The sequence below is a fragment of the Chiloscyllium plagiosum genome, chromosome 41 (assembly GCF_004010195.1).
Source record: "Chiloscyllium plagiosum isolate BGI_BamShark_2017 chromosome 41, ASM401019v2, whole genome shotgun sequence".
Classification (NCBI taxonomy): Eukaryota; Metazoa; Chordata; class Chondrichthyes; order Orectolobiformes; family Hemiscylliidae; genus Chiloscyllium; species Chiloscyllium plagiosum.
In genome coordinates, this window is record NC_057750.1 from 1117777 (window position 1) to 1139596 (window position 21820).

The 21820-nt window shown below is 43.6% G+C and overlaps 1 protein-coding gene across 5 annotated transcripts in view; it reads right to left on the minus strand.

Moving 5' to 3' along the window:
• Positions 1 to 12730: 12730 nt before the first annotated feature.
• LOC122542727 (leucine-rich repeat and fibronectin type III domain-containing protein 1-like protein) overlaps positions 12731 to 21820 on the minus strand; it is a 212311-nt gene continuing 203221 nt past the window's right edge. For all 5 annotated transcript variants that reach the window (XM_043680705.1, XM_043680708.1, XM_043680707.1 and 2 more), the window contains one exon: positions 12731 to 14342. In XM_043680705.1, the coding sequence (XP_043536640.1) occupies positions 12931 to 14322 (1392 nt within the window). In that variant the 5' untranslated portion in view covers positions 14323 to 14342 and the 3' untranslated portion in view covers positions 12731 to 12930. The remainder of the gene's footprint in view (positions 14343 to 21820) is intronic.

Here is a 21820-nt window from a genome sequence, read left to right on the forward strand (position 1 = left end):
ACGACGGTTGGAGGAAGAGCGCCTTATCTTCCACCTAGGAACCGTCCAACCACAAGGGATGAACTCGGATTTCACCAGTTTCCTCATTCTCCCTCCCCCCACCTTGTCTCAGTCAAATCCATCGAACTCAGCACTGCCTTCCTAACCTGCAATCTTCTTCCTGACCTCTCTGCCCCCACCCCAGTCTGACCTATCACCCTCACCTTGGCCTCTTTCCACCTATCACATTTCTGACACCCCTCCCCCAAGTCCCTCCTCCCTACCTTTTATCTTAGCCTGCTGGACAAACTTTCCTCATTCCTGAAGAAGGGCTTATGCCCGAAACGTCGATTCTCCTGTTCCCTGGATGCTGCCTGACCTGCTGCGCTTTTCCAGCAACACATTTTCAGCTCTGATCTCCAGCATCTGCAGACCTCACTTTCTCCTGTGTGTAAACATGACCCACTGACAGCTTTGCCAACAAGATTTCTGTCCAAATCAGCTGGGAACTTACCTGCTTGGTTTGTGGGAAGTTGTTGTGAGCAGATTAGCTGTTAAATGTATTATACAGTAACAGTGCCCCAATTCAAAAAGTACTTAATTGCCGTCATGATCGTCAGGTGTGGTGGTTGCTTTGGCAGGGGACTGGTAGGCAAGGTGTGTGGATGTCTGGAATGGACTGTGCTGGGAGCGCATGGCAAAGAGGAGGAGATTGAGCCCCTGGAGGAATTTCCATTCCAGCATGACTAAGCATTTTCAAAAGACTGTAATGTTTGACTTTTAGCTTTATTTCTTTATTTTTCTACTAAATACTAAGAATTACTGTAAAGTTTAACTTTTAACTTTGCTCTTCCTTTTTACCTTGATCTTATGATTCGATACCTCGATACTTTGTACCTAGGATGGCGCCCTGTGTGGTGACATTACATACTGTTCACTGTACTCCTGGACTTGAGTACATGTGGCAGTAAGAAATCTAAAATAAACTAAATCTAAATCCAAAATGTTTTGAGACACCCAGAGGATGTGAAAGGTGCTATATGACTGCAAATCCTTTATTTTAGCATCAATCACTTACAACTTTAGTTAAATTAGATTACATTACATTACAGCGTGGAAACAGGCCCTTTGGCCCAACAAGTCCACACCAACCCGCCGAAGTGCAGCCCACCCATGCCCCTACATTTACCCCTTACCTAACACTACGGGCAATTTAGCATGGCCAATTCACCTGGCCTGCACATCTTTGGATTGTGAGAGGAAACCGGAGCACCCGGAGGAAACCCACGCGGACATGGGGAGAACGTGCAAACTCCACACAGACAGTCACCTGAGGCGGGAATTGAACGCGGGTCTCAGGCGCTGTGAGGCAGCAGTGCTAACCACTGTGCCACCGTGCCGCCCACTAATATAGAAAAGGGTGGCCAATGATTAAAATCGAATGTTCATTCTGTTCAGGAGGACAGTGAAAACATTTAATTGATCAGGTCGGTTTTCTTCATGATTTAGAATTTTATTTAAAAAGCCAGCACTTTTGTTAGATTAATTTTTATTTTGATTGATGTCCCCAGTGTAGCTTACTACCATCCCGAATGATCCAATCACAGCACAAGGACAATCCATAAATCACAGCAATTTCATTATTTGGATTTCCCCAAAGCAGATTGGATTCTGAATTTGACTATTGACATTGATCATCCTTAATGTAATCACATCAGGCAAACGATGAATCAACTGCAGAACTTTCTGACTGAAAATTAGCTCTTTCGGTATTGCTCACTTGCGCATCAACCAAATTTCGAGCCCAGCATTTGATGATAAATGCTTTGAGAGAGAGGTACGATTAAGATCGCGGAGTGAATTACTGCAGATGCTGCAATCTGAAATGAAAACAACAAATGCTGGAAATCACAGTGGATCAGGCTGCATCAGTGGAGAAACGCTAACATGTCGAGTCTAGAGTGCTGTTAAGATTTATGTGTTCCTGAGCCAACTTCAGATTGTTAAATCCATTGGTATTGACCTTGAGTGGTTCCAATGACATTTCAGTGTGGACAAACCTTTCTCCAATAATAGAAAGATAGAAACCAGGAGCAGGAGTAGGCCATTCAAGCCTGCTCCATTATTCATAGCTGATCATTGTGCTCAGTACCCCTGTTCCCTTTCTCCCCATACACTTTGATCTCTTTAGCCCTAATAATTAAATCTATTTCTTAGAATAGACTTTCCTACAGTGTGGAAACAGGCCCTTTGGCCCCACCAAATCTCCAGAGAGTAACCCAACCAGACCCATTCCCCTACCCTATATTTACCCCTAACTAATGCATCTAACATACACATCCCTGAACACTATGGGCAATTTAGCATGACCAATTCACCCAACCTGCACATCTTTGGATTGTGAGAGGAAACCAGAGCATCCGGAGGAAACCCACCCACACAGACACGGGGAGAATGTGCAAATTCCACACAGACAGTTGCCTGAGGCAGGAATTGAACCCAGGTCCCACGAATCAGCAATGATAACCACTGAGCCACCATGCTACCTACATCTTCTTGAAAACAATCAATGTTTGGCCTTTCTGTGACAGAGAATTCCACAGGCTCCCCACTCGCTAGGTGAAGACATTTCTCCTTATCTCAGTTGTAAATGGCCTCTCCCATATCTTCAGTCTGTGACTCCTGGTTCTGGATTAACTGGTCATCAGGAGCATCCTTCCTATGTTTAACCTGTCTAGTCCTGTTAGAATTTAATAGGCTTCTCCGAGATCCTACCTCATTCTTCTAAACTCCAGTGAATATAGTCCTAACCAATCCGGTGTCTCTTCATATATTAGTTCTACCTTCTCAGGGTGAACAGTGAATTAGCTTTAAAATCTTTTAAAACCACTTGCAGTGAGGATGCAACCTAGTGAGAATTAGGTAGGTAGTTCTTTACCAAAGACAGAAAAAGATAAACGCCAAACCATTTTCACTCAGTTATTTGTGAGTAGAGTAATTGGTCCCTTCACAGGGACAATCAGGAAATATCAATATTCACAATCAATGTTTCAACTCTTCATATTGCTTTTTTGAGGCTTCTACAACATGGGCAGTAATTTCCTGCCAACATTCACAAGGTTAGTCTTGATAACCTGAAGGAGTTAGTTCCGTTGTGTTTAACAGAAAGTCTGAGCTTCCACATAATGTGCAGGTGATTGAAGCCTAAGATTTTCAAACACTTTTTAAAACAAATTCTCCCATTTTAGTAATTGCCAATTACTTTACTTAATGAGCAATGATACCACTTTCACTTTGTCTATTCTGATTATACATACATTCCAACAGAAAATATATTTTTTTCTCAGCACAGATGGCATGTCATATATTTGGTGAGTCTATAACAACACTTCTTTGCAAATGCTTTGGAAATAAAGTTGCAGATAAATTTAGGATTTTTCTTCTGGTTAAGACTACAGATAAAAAAATCTTTTTAGTCCATTTCTTTCAAAACTTTAAATAAATGGTAACATACGCCAGAGGAGCTGTATATCGATCTATGTTTTACAGAAAATATATTGGTCAGAGGAAAAGAATTTCAACTACTTCAGGAGCAATTATTGCTTCAGAACACATTCTTCATTCAATGAGATGATAGTTGACCTATCCTCAACCTCCAATTTATTGGCTTGGCTTTATTATCCCTTATACCCCTGCCGAGAAAAGGATTGACTAATTACAGAGTGAACATTACGAATAGAGTTAGTATCTAGTTTGTATGGGAGAGTTGCTCATGGCTAGATCTCCTCTCTTGTGAAGAGTGTTCCCCAGCTTTAGATTAGATTCCAAACAGTATGGAAACAGGCCCTTCAGCCCAATAAGTCCACACCGACCCGCTGAAGAGTAACCCACCCAGACCCATTGCCCTACCTTGTATTTACCCCTAACTAATGCACCTAACACTATGGGCAATTTAGCTTTGCCAATTTGCCTAACCTGCACATCTTTGGACTGTGGGAGGAAACTGGAGCACCCGGAGGAAACCCACGCTTCTCTCCTGTCTGATGTGACTCTGATGTTAAGGTCTTTGTTCTGGATTTCTCCACCATTGGGAAAGTGAAGAATTTGCTTCTGATCTTAGCCCTACCTTGTATTCTTAGACTGCGACCCTGAACTTAGCCTCCCTCACCATCGGAAACATGCTTCATGCCTTTATCCTGTCCGGTCTTGTTAGAATTTTATCAGTTTCTATGACATCCCTTTCTTGTTCCTCTAAACTCCAGTGAATATAGTTCCAACTGATCTAGACTCTCTTCCTACATCAGACCTGATGTCCTGAGCCATGGTACGTTGGCAAGACCCAGCAGACCCTACAACAACGGATGAATGGATACCACCAGACAGCAGTGTTCCCTCCCAATTGGGGAACATTTCAGCATTCAGGGACATTTGGCCTCAGATCTTTGGGTGACCACCCTCCAACAAAGACTTTGGGACAGACAACAACGCAAAGTGGCCGAGCAGAGGCTGATAGCCAAGTTCAGTACCCATGGGGATGACCTCAACCGGGACCTTGGGTTCATGTCACACTACAGGTGACCCCACTGTACTGCACACACACACACACACACACACACTTCCTCATACACTTGGTCTCTCTTCACTCACACACTATGCCAAGCTTACACACACACAGATGTAAATTCTCTCACGCACACACTCACATGCACACACTCACCCTCACCCTCTCTCTCATGCACATGCACACACATATAAGTCTATGGGGTGAATTTGTACTTGCAGATCTATATTTGCAGATACATTCTATTTTGATCAAAAAATGGACAACTGCAGACAGTCAATCCATGTAATATTTTGTAAATTCCACTTTGGAATTAGAACCAGTCTGACTCAAGATGAGATACAAACAGACTCTAATGCATTGTCTGAGCTGAGATGTCACCTTTTTTTATAAAACCTTAAATCATCTCAAGAATGTGACTTAAAAGTAGTTCTGGGATTTGCATATTAATGAACCGAAACCTGTAACCCATTCTAAACGTTGAAAGACTTAACAACAATCTAGATTTGTTCAATGCTGTATATCATTTCAATTGCATGACACTGTAATCTTTTGCTATAAATTCTGTGTCTTATGATTGTATTCCACAACCACCTGATGAAGGAGCAGCGCTCTGAAAGCTAGTGCTTCCAAATAAATCTGTTAGATGATAATCTGATGTTGTGTGATTTTTAACTTTGTACACCCCTGTGCAACACCAGCATCTCCACATTATACATCAGACCTGCCATCCCAGGACAATGGGAACAACAATTAATAATGACCTCAGCTTTAAAAACTTTCAAAAGACCCTTTAAACATCTTTCAGTGAGGATGTAATCTCATCAAGAGTAATCTCATTGACTGAAGAATGAATTTGAGAGATTGCATATTGTCTCCCTGTGCCTGTGTTCTGAAGCATTAATTGTTTCTGAACTAATAGAAATTCTTTTCCTATGACCAACATATTCTCTGGAAATCAATAGCTCTTTACCAAAGACAGATGACGACAAACCCAAATTAATTTCAGTTAGTCACTTGTGAGTAAAGAGTTGTTTTCCTATTCACATTCTTCTCTTCCTCCCCTCTCAATTCATTCTTGAATCTCAAGCCCTCAATCAGATCCCCCTTTAACCTTTTATATTCCAGGGGACACAAAGCTGGCTTAATATGTCAAGACTAGTTTACAGAACTTTTCTCATCATCTGATATTTGGAGCCCTGTTGACATTCAGATTACTCCTGCCCTGCAATTCTTGCATGTGGCCAAATTATGAAACCACAAGGCTATGGGATATAGGAGCAGAATTAGGCCATTTGGCCAATTGAGTCTGTTCCACTACAGAGAATATGTTTCTCAACCCCATTCTCCTGCCTTCTCCTTATTACCCTCGATCCACTTACTCATTGAGAATATCCATCTGAAAGTGGAGTGCACAGAACTATATACAGTCCTCATTTTATGCAATGATTTAATTAGTAATCTCTAATTCCACACCTAAAATTCTACACGCACTAGGACTGGTAAACCCACATTTCTCAAATTCATATTAACAAACCCCACAAACTTCTTGCATCTTGTGTTTTTAATCCCAATTTAATCTATCACATACTTCAACACACACTATTGCTAATTCAACAAATGCTTTACCATAATACTCCTAAGTTTGGAGCACACTTCTGATGTGCATCATTCCAGCCTGTGATTCCTTAGTATGTTAAGTAAATCCAGTTTACAGTCCCGTAATATGACATTGTTTGATTATCATGCCATAGCACATTTTGCAGTGAGGGATATAATGGTTGTGACTGCAGTGTAAATGGGCTTGCTTCTAGGTTCAGTAAACTTAGTCTTCCTCTGAACCTGCAATTAGTCGGAAGACAGCTTCTAATGAGGCACATCAGCAGCAGGAATTAGAAACGTTATGGATTTTTGGAAGGAATTCAGTGTCTCATTCCTGGAGGCTGTCAGAGAAACAGGGAACAAATGAACCAGTAAAACTGATGAAAGGGCCAGTTGATTTTGCAGACATTAAGTTCTTGAAAGGGAACCTTGGGAAAACTGGTCTAAACCTGCAGAGCATCAAGTCCCCGAAAACAACATGATAGCAGTCAAAGCTGGGCCGAGCATTGCTTCATCCTGGTTGAGAGTACAATGTGGAATTGACTGTCTACCCATATCGTTAAACCATTCCTGCCCCACACCCCAGCATGCCCACTATCCTGTGAGCAGAACATGAATGACGATTAGCCCCACATGTGGAGGGTGTCTCATTGAGAGGGTTTGAGAGGACAGCAGTCTGGAACAGATCAGGCTTTTCATTGCCTTGTATCCTGAAAAATGGGAAGCCTTCAAAAATGAGACAACAAGAGTCCAGAAATAGTATATTCCTGTCAGGGCGAAAGGAAACGCTGGTAGGTATAGGGAATGCTGGATGACTAAAGAAATTGAGGGTTTGGTTAAGAAGAAGAAGGAAGTATATGTCAGGTATAGACAGGATAGAATGGGTGAATCCTTAGAGTATAAAGGCAGTAGGAGTATACTTAAGAGGGAAATCAGGAGGGCAAAAAGGGGACATGAGATAACTTTGGCAAATAGGGTTAAGGGGAATCAAAAGGATTTTTATAAATATATTAAGGACAAAAGGGTAACTAGGGAGAGAATAAGGCCCCTCAAAGGTCAGCAAGGTGGCCTTTGTGTGGAGCCACAGTAGGTGGAGGAGGTACTAAACGAGTATTTTGCATCAGTATTTACAGTGGAGAAGGACATGGAAGATATAGAATGTCGGGAAATAAATGGTGACATCTTGAAAAATGTCCATATTACAGAGGAGGAAGTGCTGGATATCATGAAATGCATAAAAGTGGATAAATCCCCAGGACCTGATCAGGTGTGCCCTAGAACTCTATGGGAGGCTAGGGAAGTGATTGCTGGGCCTCTTGCTGAGATATTTATATCATCGATAGACACAGGTGAGGTACCGGAAGACTGGAAGTTGGCTAACGTGGTACCACTATTTAAGAAGGGTGGTAAGGACAAGCCAGGGAACTATAGACCAATGAGTCTGACCTCGGGGGTCAAGTTGTTGGAGGGAATCCTGAGGGACAGGATGTACATATATTTGGAAAGGCAAAGACTGATTAGGGATAGTCAACATGGCTTTGCGTGTGAGAAATCAAGTCTCATGAATTTGATTGAGTTTTTGAAGAAGTAACAAAGAGGATTGATGAGGGCAGAGCAGTGGAAGTGATCTATGTGGACTTAAGTAAGGCATTTGACAAGGGTCCTTCATGGGAGATTGGTTAGCAAGAATAGATTTCATGGAATACAGGGAGAACTAGCCATTTGGATACATAACTGGCTCAAAGGTAGAAGACAGAGGGTGGTGGTTGAGGGTTGCTTTTCAGACTGGAGACCTATGACCAGTGGAGTGCCACAAGGATCGGTTTGGGTCCACTGCTTTTCATCATTTATATAAATGATTTGGATCTGAGTTTAAGATGTATCGGTAGTAAATTGAAGATGACACCAAAATTGGAGGTGCAGTGGACAGCAAAGAAAGTTACCTCAGAGTACAATGAGATCTTGATCAGATGGGCCAATGGACTGAGGAGCAGCCGATGGAGTTTAATTTCGATAAATGCGAGATGCTGCATTTTGGAATAGCAAATCAGATCAGGACTTATAAACATAATGGTAAGGTCCTGGGCAGTGTTGCTTAACAAAGAGACCTTGGAGTGCAGGTTCATAGCTCCTTGAAAGTAGAGTCACAGGTTGATAGGATAGTGAAGAAGGCGTTTGGCATGTTTGCCTTTATTGGTCAGAGTATTGAGTATAGGAGTTGGGAGGTCATGTTGCAGCTGTACAGGACATTGGTTAGGTCACTTTTGGAATATTGATGCAATTCTGGTCTCCTTCCTATTGGAAATGTGTTGTGAAACCTGAAAGGGTTCAGAAAAGATTTACAAGGATGTTGACAGGGTTGGAGGATTTGAGCTATAGGGAGAGACTGATTAACCTGGGGCTATTTTCCCTAGAGCATCGGAGGCTGAGGGGTGACCATAGAGGCTTATAAAATCATGAGGAGCATGGATAGGGTAAATAGATAAGGATTTTTTTCCCCCGGGGTGGGGGAATCCAGAACTAGAGGACATAGGTTTAGGGTGAGAGGGGAAAGATATAAAAGGGACCTAAGGGGCAACTTGTTCATGTAGAGGGTGGTACGTGTATGGAATGAGCTGCCAGAGGAAGTAGTGGAGGCTGGTACAATAACAATATTTAAAAGACGTCTGGATGGGTAGATGAATAGCAAGGGTTTAGAGGGATATGGGCCAAGCGCTGGCAAGTGGGAGTAGTTTAGGTTGGAATATCTGGTCGGCATGGATGACGTGGACCGAATGGTCTGTTTCCATGCTGTACATCTCTATAACTCTGTGACTCTATGAAAAATCCACCTCACCTCCTCGAGTTTTCTTACTGAGTCAGTACCGTGCCTTTAAGAGAGATGTGTGTTCTGCACTGTTTCTCTTACAGAGAAGTGCTACATGGAAACATAGAAAATAGGTGCAGGATTAGGCCATTCTGCCCTTTGAGCCTACCCCACCATTCAATAGGATTCCAGCTGATCATGCAATCTCAGAATCCCATTCCCACCCTCTCCCCATAACGCTAGATCCCTTTAGCCCCAGGGGCCATATCCAGCTCTCTCTTGAATCTATCTGGTGAACTGCCCCCAACAGCTTCCTGTAGGAGAGAAGCCCACAGGTTCACCACTCACTAAGTGAAGAAATTCTTCCTCATCTCAGTCCTGAAGGGCTTCCCCCTTATCCTTAGACTGTGACCCCTAGTTCTGGACTTCACCAACATCGGGAACATTCTTCCCACATCTAGCCTGTCCACTCCCAGCAGGATTTGTTTCTATGAGATCCCCCTCATTCTTCTAGATGCCAGTGAGTACAAATCTAGTTGATCTAATATACCTCATCTGTCAGTCCTGTCTTCCCAGGAGTCAGTCTGGTGAACCCTCACTGGATTCCCTCAATAGCAAGAATGTGCTTCCTCAGACTATGAGGCCAAAACTGCACAACATGTGGCCTCACTATAACTGCAGCAAGACATCCTCACTCCTATATTCAAATCCTCTCCCCAATGAAGTATTGGAATATCTGCTTCAGAAGCAAAGGGTAAACTGCTTACAGTTCTCCGTGGGTATTCTTTTTATTAAATTAGACAAAAGAAGTGTGAGTGGGCAGGGTCAGGCTCACAGAACCAAGGGACTTTAAGTTTTACTTTCAGTTGCTGTTCAGTTAGTTGAAGATTTCTGCTTGCTGCAGAGTTCCAATCTGTGAGAGCGAAGTCAGAGACAAGAGGCTTCCTCTTAAAGGAATCCAAAGGAGCAGCTTGTTTCTTTCTTCTGGACTAGAGAGAGACAGCATGTGAGAATCGTAATAAAAGCAAATTAGTGCAGATGCTGGACGCTTTGACAAAGAGTCAGTTAGACTCGAAACGTCAGCTGTTTTCTCTCCTTACAGATGCTGCCTGACCTGCTGAGATTTTCCAGCATTTTCTCTTTTGGAATGTGAGAATTGTAGCTGTTTGGCTGAATTGCAGTTTTGCCAAAAACAAATGTGTTTATGGGATGCTGCTTATTGGAATAATTGATGATTCGTGCTTAAATCATATATTATCTTGTTTAGTATTTCAGTCGAGTTAAAGTTAGACCTATCCTTTTTTTTTCTGTACTTTGTGTTAGGAACAAAATGTGTTTTGATTAAAGCCTAGTGGTGGACAAATGGAATCGCACCTGGAACCTTACAGTTGCCTTTAAAGAAGTGATGGTCTCGGCTATCTCCTTACAATACTTTAGAGATGGACTGGTCTGCTCTCTGGTCTGGTCCGGTCTGGTCCATAATATCAGCTTTCGAGAATTAAACAGTGCCTGCTACTTTTCAGTAGTGTCGCTGCCATTCTCCATGGGTTAGCCTGAGCAGTGAGCACTGGCAGACCACTCGTCAGCCATCTTACCCAAGCCTGACCCTGTCCTCGTCCTGAGGGTAAATATGTGCCTGTCATTCCCGAATGTTTCCCCACATCAGCTCATGGAACCCAAGTGGGCTCTTTTGAAGAGTCATCGAGTCTCGAAACGTTAGCTTGCTCTCTCTCCACAGATGACAACTGACCCACTGTGATCTCCAGCCTTTTTTGTTTTCAGATGAGTCTGCAGAATAAGTTCATCCCATTCCTGTGTCTCTCTGTCTTACCAAAGGTGTATGACAAGCACACGGGTACAGCAAGCATGGGAATTTCACTCAATCAGGTGAAATATTCGTGTGCAATTTCAGTCACTTTGATGCTGTTGACTTCGAAAAAGGCAATATAGCCATACACCTTACAACCCAGACATAGGCAATTCAGCCCATCTGTTCCCTGCTTGTTTTAATGCTGCAGATAAACCTCCTCCCTGCCTACATCACTTCATCCTATCACCATATCCTTTTTTCTTCTGTTTTGTCTGGATCCAGCCTCGAAGGCTCAGTTCCCCAGCTGGTCTCTGATACAGAGTAATACCAACGGCATGGGCTCAATTCCCACATCGGTTGAAATTACTGTGAAGGACTCTCCTTGCCTGAGGCATGAGGACCCTCAGGTTGAACCACTACCAGTCACTTCTGTCTAACGAGAGAGCAGCCCGATGGTCTTGTGGGATTATGGTCACCTTACCTTTATCTAGCCTCTCTCTGCATGCATTCAGCTCAAGCATTCCCTGTGGGATTGCATTCCACATTCTCCCTGCTCTCTGGGGAAGGAGGATTCTCCTGAACTACCTTTGGATTTATTGATGTCACCTAATTCTGTTATCTTCACAGGTGGAAACACTTTCTATATACTACTCTAACAAACCCGTACCTGTCTTTCACAGCCTTGGTCAGTTCACCTCTCAGTCTTCTCTGCTCAAGAGTAAAGAAAACTGTTCACATCTTCAGAATTTTCCAGTTAGCTAACTTTGCAGCAGCCAACATACTTACAACAAGATTCCAATATCAGAAGTATGTTAGATGACAAGGAGACCTGGTTAGAAGCTTTAATTCAACTTTATAATTCGCCAGGTCAATGGCAAGAATTCATCTGTGCTTAGAATTGAGACTTTGGACTTTTTACATCAGTTTGAACAGAGAGTGGGCCTTGGTTAAACATTTTCTTTGAAAGTCAACATTTTAATTTGAATGAATCTCAGGTTAAAGTTCTCCCTCAGTCCCAAGTTGTCAGGCAGGCCAGTGTACCCTGAGTCCTGCTCTGGGAAGGGACAATTTAGATTCTGTCCTCACCAATCTGAAGTGGAACTTGAGCCTTCCAATTTTCTGACTCAGAGATGACATTATGGTAATAGATTTCTTTTTGCTTTCACACATTTTAGCATTTCCAAGTTCTCAGCTCAATTTTTGCAAAACGTTCTTTAATTCAAATTACTCACCCATTTGTGGATTTAGATGGTGGTCTAATTGAGGGGGCAAAGTTCAATGTAACAGAAACTGGGAACCAGAGACTGATTGGCATTTATTAAAGAGGTGACTATACTGTTTGGAAATTGTGTGGGATTTGACCTGAAATTGACATAGCAATATGAAATAGAATCGCTGTCATTTGCTGTTAATCATCCCCGGTGACAATTGCCAAACTGGATTTTGAAATATCAATGACCTTCTGCAGAATATAGACAAACCTCAAGTACAGGAGCAAAGTGACTTGAAAGGCAGACTATCCCCGATCCGATAATGCAACTCTGACTGGGACATTGGGAGCTCTGATTCAAAATACCTCCCTGAACCAACACTGACCAAAACAAGTTAGCACTCTGTTCCCCTCGTGCTAGCATAGAGTCAGCTTAGGTTCTTTGCTCAAGCCTTGGGAGTGAGTCTACTGACCGAGAGAAGAGAGCTTTACAGCTGGAAAAAGAAAAATACTTCCTTCCCATGGGTTGTACTTAAATTACGATTTATTTTACAATTCTATGAGATGCTTAGAAAGGAGCTGCTCCCCTTCATTGAAGGATTAATAACAAGGGGGCATCATTCTGAGGTGAGAGCTAGGAAGTTGAGAGGAAAACTTTTCTCACCCAGAGACTGGTGCTGGTCTGCAATGCCCTGCCTGAGGGTGGGGGTAATTGAGGAAGGAAACCTTAGAAAGTACTTGGATGAGTCTTTGAAGTTCGTAACATTCAAGGTTATGGGCCTAGTGAGAGAAGGTGGGACTAGTACAGATTTAGTTCAGCCAAAGGGCTTCTTCTGCACTGTATAATTTAATGACATTTTTTAAAAGTATTTTCCAATTTGGTGCGTGTTTGTGCAGACCTGCTGACTATTTCTCAGAAAGTGAACGAATTTAAGTTCTGACAAAACCTTTAAGACTACGATTCACCTGTAGACCAAAGTATCGTCAGTGGAGCTGTTGTACTGGATTTGGTACATCCGGATCCCAGGGATTGGCCGTTGGGAGGGCCATCGGATGAGGGCTGATGTTGTGCTCAGTTCCGTAGCCACAACTTTCTTATCCTGCAGACTCTTGGTGTCAGTGCCATTGGAAGGTGAGCCGGATTTGGTGGATGTGGTGATGTCGGATGACCCCGGGGCGGGCTCCTGCACCTGGTTTGTAAGGTTGACGAGATGGGGCAGTGGGATGATCCCGATGGTGATGTTGGTGGTTGATTCTCCAGCTGCATTGGAAGCGATGCAGGTGAACATGCCGCTGTCTTTCAGAGTCGTGATCAGGATATCCAAGGTTCCATTGTCGTATATCATCGTCCTGGACGTGTTGGAAAGCAGCTTCCCCTCTGGCGAGCTCCAGAGAATGGAAGGGTCCGGATCCCCGATCGCTTTACACTTCAACGTCACACTCTGCCCCTCCATAACAAACGTCTTGCTCGAATAAAGCCGTGTGATGAGAGGGGGTTCACAAGTAAAGTCATCCTCTGAGATTGACCAAAAATATTTCCCCATCAAGTGAGGCGGTGATGCACAGGTCTCCAGGTCATCTTTCCTTGTCAGGCGCCTCAGCCAGAGTAACTCACAATTACAATGCAATGGGTTTCCACCAAAGCTGAGCACCAATGAGAAGTACTGAGTGCCTTTGGCATTAACCAGTAGCTGAGTTCTTAAGAAAAGAGGATCAGGAGGAAGTTTTTGTAGTCTGTTGGATGTCATGTCTAATCGGCCTAGCTTGTGAAGAACAGAGAATGTCCCTTCTTCGATGTGGTCGATCAGATTGTGATCCAAGGTGAGCGTGTTCAGATTGACCATTTTGGCAATGGCCACCCAAGGAAACTGTTCCAGGTTATTGTAGGACATGTCCAGATCCTCCAGGCAGGTGATGAAGTCGTTAAAGGATCCTTCCGAGATGTAGCTGAGCTGATTGTTGTTCAGGATTAGGTGGCGGAGATTCACCAGGCCTTTCAGGTGGTCATTCACAAGCTTGGTCAGTCTGTTACTGTCCAGGTGTAGAGCCCGAAGACCGCGGAGGTCACCAAAGGTGAGAGGCATGATCTGGCTGATTGTATTCCTCGACAACGTGAGGTGGACAAGGCTGGTCATGTTGGCAAAGTCTTTCCTCTTCACCGTGGTGATGAAGTTATCGGTTAGGCGCAGCTCCACCGTCCTCCTGTCGATAAATGGAGGCACAAAGAGAAGCCCAGTTTTGGCACAGAGGATGGAGAGGGAAGGGGAGAGGTTCTGGCAGATGCAACGCTTTGGACAAAGCTGAGCCTTGACAGTCAAACTGAGCAGGAGCAGTGAGAAGAGGAGCCTCTCCATGATCAATCAGATCAGCAATTCTGGAAAAGGAATAAAACAACAAAAGCAGGATTACAAACCTTTGAAGGAACTGACTTGTTATTACAGAGAATAGGAAGATTTCCCAAAACAACGTCAGATACTTGATTGCTCAGCTTGGTGTCTCATTGTACTGAACAATCTGAGTCATAATTGCTTTCTTTGAGGGTACATCTCACTGATCGTGGGCATATTTTTCCTCCATACTAACCAACCCTCCCTAAAAACGTTTCACCCAGTCTGCACCTTTTTTTTTGACATTTCTACAAAATGTAGGAACAAGAAAAACAAAATACTAACCACCGTTCAAAAGTTCGACAATTTTGATTTCCTTCTTCTTTATCTCTGCTGAGATGTTGGCTCAGGATTAGCAACATTTTCGTCAATGCTGGCTGCTCATGCAGTGTGTACTCAAGTGACAAACCACACTCAGAGGTAGCAGGCTTTATAACAGAGAGGGAATTTAAACCAAGTCCCATCCAGTCCTATGCAGGAACACCCACACTGTTCAATGTGGAAGCCACTCCATAGTATCAAGCCTGAGGCAAGACCAATAGCTTTCCCATCCTTCCTTAAGTCAACAGTGTTGGATGAGCTGGACATCAGAATGTCTTATCTGGGTTATCATTTGAGAAGGTCACACACTCTTAGAGAGATGGGGGTGGTAAAATAGGAATAACCCCAAAAGCAAGATTATTTTACATGTTGCAAAAATCGGGCGAATCACCGTTAACTAACTGCGGCCTTGTACGATACTGCTTTTATCACACCTTCCTATTCCTGTCAAAGGGAAGTGTTAACCTTAGCGAACAGACATGTGGTGTAAGAGTGCAAACAGACCTTTCAGCTCATTAATGCTGCTTCACTTTCTCACCTTCAGCTTTAAGTGCCTAGTTTTAAACAGCAGACTTGAACAAATTATGGTTTCTAATTATCATCTCATACTTGTGCGACAGTAGATTTGGGAATCTTATCAAACTTTTCTATATTCACCAATTCACCTCCAGAATTATCTACGGAACTGCCACCTGTACTTATCGATGGGGAGCAATGACGGCTCCTCCCCATCCATTGCTTTCCATCCTTTGGTCTCTACATTTCCACCCTCCCAACCCCCACCCAGTTGACCCTCATGTCCTATCTTCATCGGTGCTTCCTGCGCTGGATACCAGGATTAACTCTCCCCATAACTGGGCCCAAGCAAACACCCTCACCACATGCAGACAACTTCACCGTAATCTCTCGCGCCATTTCCCGCATCTCTGATCTGTCTTGCTGCTCATAATCATCAGGTACTGGATGAGCAGAATGCTCCTAAATGTTCAGAAGATCAACCTCATTGTCTTCAGTCCTTGCCCCAGCCTCTGCTCATGCAATCACCATTGCTCTTCGGTGATGCCAACAGCCCGAGACTAAACATGACTTATCTTGCGACCTTGCTGCTCCACCTCATCACAAGATGACCTTCAGATGACATGTCACCCTATCACTAAGACCGTACCATCATGCCATCTGCCGTGCCTCAGCTCCATTTGTTACTGAATGAAAGCCTCACCCATGACTTTTGTCACCTTGATACACAACTCCTCCAATGGCTTGCCTTCTCCATGCAGCCCTCCATCAATTTAAGGTCAACAAAAACTTCTGCTGCTGTGTGCAATTCCAACCAACTTGTGTTCCCTATCTCTGTCTGTGCTCGCTCACCTGCATTGACTCTTAATTGCCCTCTGAAATTGCCCACCAAGACTCAGTTCAAGGCTAATCAGGGAGGAGCCTGTCAATGATACCCATATCCCATGGAAAAATAAATAAGAAGTATTGGTGTCTCTGCATTCAGTTGTCTTCTCTCGAGATATTTTCTCTGTCCTTCTTCTTTAAGAGCTCCTTAAGATCTTTGATCAAATTGTAAATATGGATTCAAAGTCTTTGATCCAGCTTTCACTCATCTATTGTCATAGCTCACTTTCATTCTCCCTTTGTACAGCTCTGTAAATACCTTGGAGGTTCTTGCCACTTTAATACAAGGCACCATTATTGATAAAAACGAGAAGAACTGTAGTCACTGTAAATCAGAAACAAAAACAGAAACTGCTGGGACAACTCAGCAGGTCTGGCAGCATCTGTGTAGAGAAATCAAGTTTGTGTGTCAGGCTGAATGACCCTTCCTCAGAATTGGGGGTCACGGTCCAGAGGGAGATAAGGAGGAGGTGTCTGAGAGCTCTGTAATGTCAAGGTCAGTTCACCAGACCACCATGGCACCGCCCACATCAGCTGCTCTGAGAAGGAGTCATTCAAACCGAAATATTAATTCTGACTTCTCTCCACAGGTGTTGCTATACCTGATGAACTTTTCCAGCAATTTCTGTTTCTGTTTCACTGTTATTGATACCTCAGTCCATGCATGTTGCGAGACACTGAGCTTGGATGAGATGTGCCCAGATTGGCATCATGGTGGACAGACCTTCACCTGTGTCAGGACATGCCCAGCTGCAGTTTCAGTCAGTGCCACTGCATAACAACCTCAAGCAAGACTCCATCTGATTAATCTACTGGACAGAGGTACATAGAGACCTACTGCATCCACCAACTGCTGAGGGAACTGAGCACAGCCCCTATTGTCCGGATGTGTACACCTCACTGCATTGATTCTAATGAGGTCAGCCAGCTGGACAGTATAGAACCAGAGTTCCCTGACTGGGGCTGTTAACATGCATCAATCAGGGAGCCCTGGCTGACAGATAAAAAGGGGTGTGACAGAGATTCTGTCACTCTGTGTGCTGGCTCTAAGGAGGCTCTATGAGAGATGTTTGAGACGATTTGTAGCTCAGGTTGATGGCATGGATGTGAGTTTGCTCGCTGAGCTGGAAGGTTTGTTTTCAGATGTTTCGTCACCATGACTAGGTAACGTCATCAGTGAGAGTCTCCAGTGGAGCGCTGGTGGTATGTCCCACCTCTCTATTTACAGGTCTGGGTTTCTTTTCTACATTCATGAGAAATCTTAGAGGCATGGCATTCTAACCAGAATTCTACAATAAACACATCAATTTAGATCCTATCGATGTTCCCTTGAAAAAAGAACTGGAAATAATGTCACCCACCTTAAAAAATCAAGACCTCTAAATAGAGAGGTGGGACATACCACTAGCGCTTCACCAGATGATGTTACCTAGTCATGGTGATGAAACATCTGAAAACAAACCTTCCAGCTCAGTGAGCTAACTTACATACTTAGGCTATACTAGAGTCAGGGGCTGTATATGTGTAAATAGAGGGTGACTTGGTGACGGGGTACCAGCCTCTGTGGGGTTATGTCACTCACCACCGGGTCACCCAGCTCAGCGTTTGTTAAACTCAACACAAGGACAGTTCCTGGTCTACATCAGGGTTCAGTCCCAGCGGAACCCACAGTGAATGTAGGAGCCTGAGTAAGTAATTCAGCTCCTCAACGCTGTCCCTGGTTGATGCAGGTGAGTAACTCTCGTGTTAAATTTGGAGTGATTAATTCTCAGATGATTAACACAGCTATGAACACTGAACATTAATTATTCATCAAGCACATAAACCTAATCATTGACGTATTAAACATGATGTTTTTCAAACTGTGCTAGTACAAGGGAGTAAAAATATATTAATGTTTGCTGACAGTTCAGACTCTGTGGAAACCTTATTGCAGACTCCCCCCCGTCCCCCCATCCCCTCCCTGAGAGATCTGCTGTGTATGAAAATACATCACAAAAAGAGTCAAAGAGACGGCGATGAGGAATTCAGAAACAGAGTTACGAGCAGTTGTTACATTGGAATACATCTTTTATGTGGATGTTCACTGACATGGGGCAATCATACAGGCGCGCTCAATAGATTTAAAGAGGGATGTTTGTCCTAGTAAAGAGACAGTTTCTGTTCAAACGCCTGTTAAATTGAGAGTAGAATTCAGAGCACTTTCTAAAGAGCAGATTGAGCTTGATAATTCAGTTGTAAGAAAGTTATCTTGCAATCGGGAGCCTTTAAAAAGAAATATCATCACAGAGGCTGTTTAAAATTTCCTACGACTGAACAGGAGCAGTGGTGCATGTCCCTGTTTGGAGAAGCACATTGCAACCTTGTAATCAGACTTCATATCCATACAATATCCGAGTGGGATTTGAAGGATGAAGAATCTTTCCAAAAATATGGGAAGATAGGGGAAAGTTCAGCTGCTGAGCCGGTAGCCTTTCTGAGCTCAGCCTCGCCTCTGTTTGCTGTCTAGCCTACTGGCAAAGAAAGTGCTTCCCCATGTGCATTGTGTGAGGCACAGGTCAAGGGACCGAAAGCACCAATTGTGTTTCATTTCCTTTCGAATCAAGACCTTGCTGTGGGAATGGAAGATTACTTCTTCACCTCTGGAAATGCAACATTTTCCTGCAAATGAAATTCGGGTCCAGAGTCATCTGCAGTTTAGGTGGAAGATGTCACTTGAGGGGTAACATTTGTGGGCGGCACGGTGGCACAGTGGTTAGCACTGCTGCCTCGCAGCGCTAGAGACCCGGGTTCAATTCCCGCCTCAGGCGACTGACTGTGTGGAGTTTGCACATTCTCCCCGTGTCTGCGTGGGTTTCCTCCAGGTGCTCCGGTTTCCTCCCACACTCCAAAGATGTGCAAGTCAGGTGAATTGGCCATGCTAAATTGCCCGTAGTGTTAGGTAAAGGGGTAAATGTAGGGGTATGGGTGGGTTACGCTTCGGCGGGTCGGTGTGGACTTGTTGGGCCGAAGGGCCTGTTTCCACACTGTAAGTAATCTAATCTAATCTAATTTCTGTTGGAATACAAAACAGAGCAAAGCCTTTTCTGAAATGGGGCTTTATTGGCTGATGACTGCACTCGGTGCAGTCATGTATGAACTGATTGGTGAAGGCAGCATTTTCTTATCCGGGCACTGTCCCATATTATCTCCGATCTTAGCCAGAACTAGACCCAGTGTCTGTGTGTGCGAGGACAAAGTCAGAAGTTACATGATGCCAGGTTATACTCCAACAGGTTTATTTGAAATCACTAGCTTTCAGAGCGCTGCCCCTTCAGGCTGGGACATTTCAGGATGTTCATGATCGAAGCTCAGATGTGAAACTGATGAAAAGCCAAAGGCTGAGTGAGGTTTTTCCATTGAACTGCACCTTTAGAATAAAACAGAAAATCAAGACTCACATCTATATAGCACCTGTATTGACCACCACTGTCTCAAAGAGTTTCACAGCCAATGAAAGCCATTGTCATAAACAGATCAGCAGAGTAATTGATAAAAAGTGGTGTAAATGGTAGAGAAGCTTAAAGCAAATTTCAGATTTGGTTTTTACAAGATGGCAATCAGCTGAGCTCAGAATTTCAGAAACCATTTAATCTGCACATGCAAACACCAGGCATCATGTTTCAGCTGACAAAACAGTGACGGGCCTAACAGGACTTTCTTAATTTATTGATGGATCCGGTGTGTTCTGCAACCCTGTAATTTTTATCTAATTATTTCATAGCTCACTGTTCTAACCTCCACAGCTCAAGTCACAGCTGACAATCTGTCGTTTTCCATCTCCTTTTTTTCAAACTCTTAAATCTGCCAGCAAGAAATAATAGGTTCTATTTATCGGAGGCAGTTTCCCACTGGAATTAGTGGAAATTTTTAGATTCCTGTCTGGAAGTGATGGGCGCTGTGGGGAAGGCCTAGGTGACAGCGACAGCAATACACATTGGCTCTGCAGCCCTACATCACTCTAATCCCTATGCAGATGAGACTGAAACCAATCACATCTCTTTGATCCCCTTTTGTGATGTACTCTGGAGTTTGGATTATTTGAGTCAAGGGATAATCTCACTTCACAGAGGCCACAAGTGGCTGAGAAGAGAAATGAAAGTTCCTCAATTAATTGTTGAGAATCTTCTTTGAAAGAAAGAGCAGAAAGTGTTCCATTATAATTTTATAAAGTTCACAATCCCTTTAGTTTTGCATAAATCAAGCCTTGTAATGGAACCTAGAATGTGGAACAGTACAGCACAGGAATAGACCCTTCAGCCCACAATGTCTGTGCCAATCATGCTGTCATTCTAAATTAATCCCATTTGCCTGCCCATGGTCATAGGAGCTAGGAGCAGGTCAGGCAGCATCCAAGGAACAGGAGAATCGACGTTTCGGGCATAAGCCCTTCTTCGGGCATAAGCCCGAAACGTCGATTCTCCTGTTCCTTGGATGCTGCTTGACCTGCTACGCTTTTCCAGCAACACATTTTCAGCTCTGATCTCCAGCATCTGCAGTCCTCACTTTCTCCTCATAGGAGCTAGGAGCAGGAATAGGCCATCTGGCCTCTTGAGCCCGCTCTGCCATTCAATAGGATCATGGCTGATCTTTTCATGGATGCAGTTCAACTTACCCGCTCTCACCATAGCCCTAATTCTGTTACTGTTCAAAAATCTGCCTTAGCCTCAGCTGCGTTTCTGGGCAGAGAATTCCACAGATTCACAACCCTCTTGGTGAAGAAGTTCTTCCTCAATTCAGTCCTAAATCTGCTCCCCCTTATTTTGAGTCTCTACCACCCCCCAGTTCTAGTTCTTATGGTCCGTATCCCTCTAGTCTCTGCCTGTTCGTGTGTCTGTCTTAACGCCTCTTAAACATTGTTATCGTATCCACTTCTACCTCCTCCCCTGCGAGCAGGTTCCAGGCACCTATCACCCTCTGTGTAATAAAAAACTTGCCTCGCACATCTCATTTAAACTTGCCCCTCTCATCTTCAATCCTATGACCACCAGTATTTTGCATTTCCACCCTGGGAAAAAGACTCTGACTATCCATCCTATCCATGTCTCTCCTAATGTCATATACTTTTATCAGATTGTCCCCCAGCCTCCACCAGTGCAAACAATCCGCGTTTGTCCAACATCTCCTTATAGCCAATACGCTCCAATTCAGGCAGCATCCTGGTGAACCTCTTCTGCAACCACTCCAAAGACGCTATGTCCTTCCTGTAGTTGATAATCATAACTGCACACAATACTCCAAATGTGGACTAACAAATGTTTTATACAGCTGCAACATGACTTTCAAAATTTATACTCAGTGCCCCGACTGATGAAGGTAAGCACGCCATATATCTTCTTTACCACTTTCAGAGAGCTACAGACTTGCACCCCAAGATTCCTCTGTATATCAATATACCTACGGATCCTGCCATTTACTTTCCCTTGAATTTGACCTCCCAAAATGCATCACCTCATGCTAGCCTGGATTCAACTCCATCTGCTACTTCTTTGCTCAACTTTTCAACTGCTCTATATCCTGCTGTACCTTTGACAATCTTCCTCATTATTCGCAATTCCACCAATTTTCATACCATCTATAAACTTACTAATCAGACTGCCTACATTTTCAAACAGATCACTTACGTATATTACAAACAACAGCAGTCCCATTACCTGTCCTTGTGGAACACCACTAATCACAAACCTCCAGTCAAGAAAATACC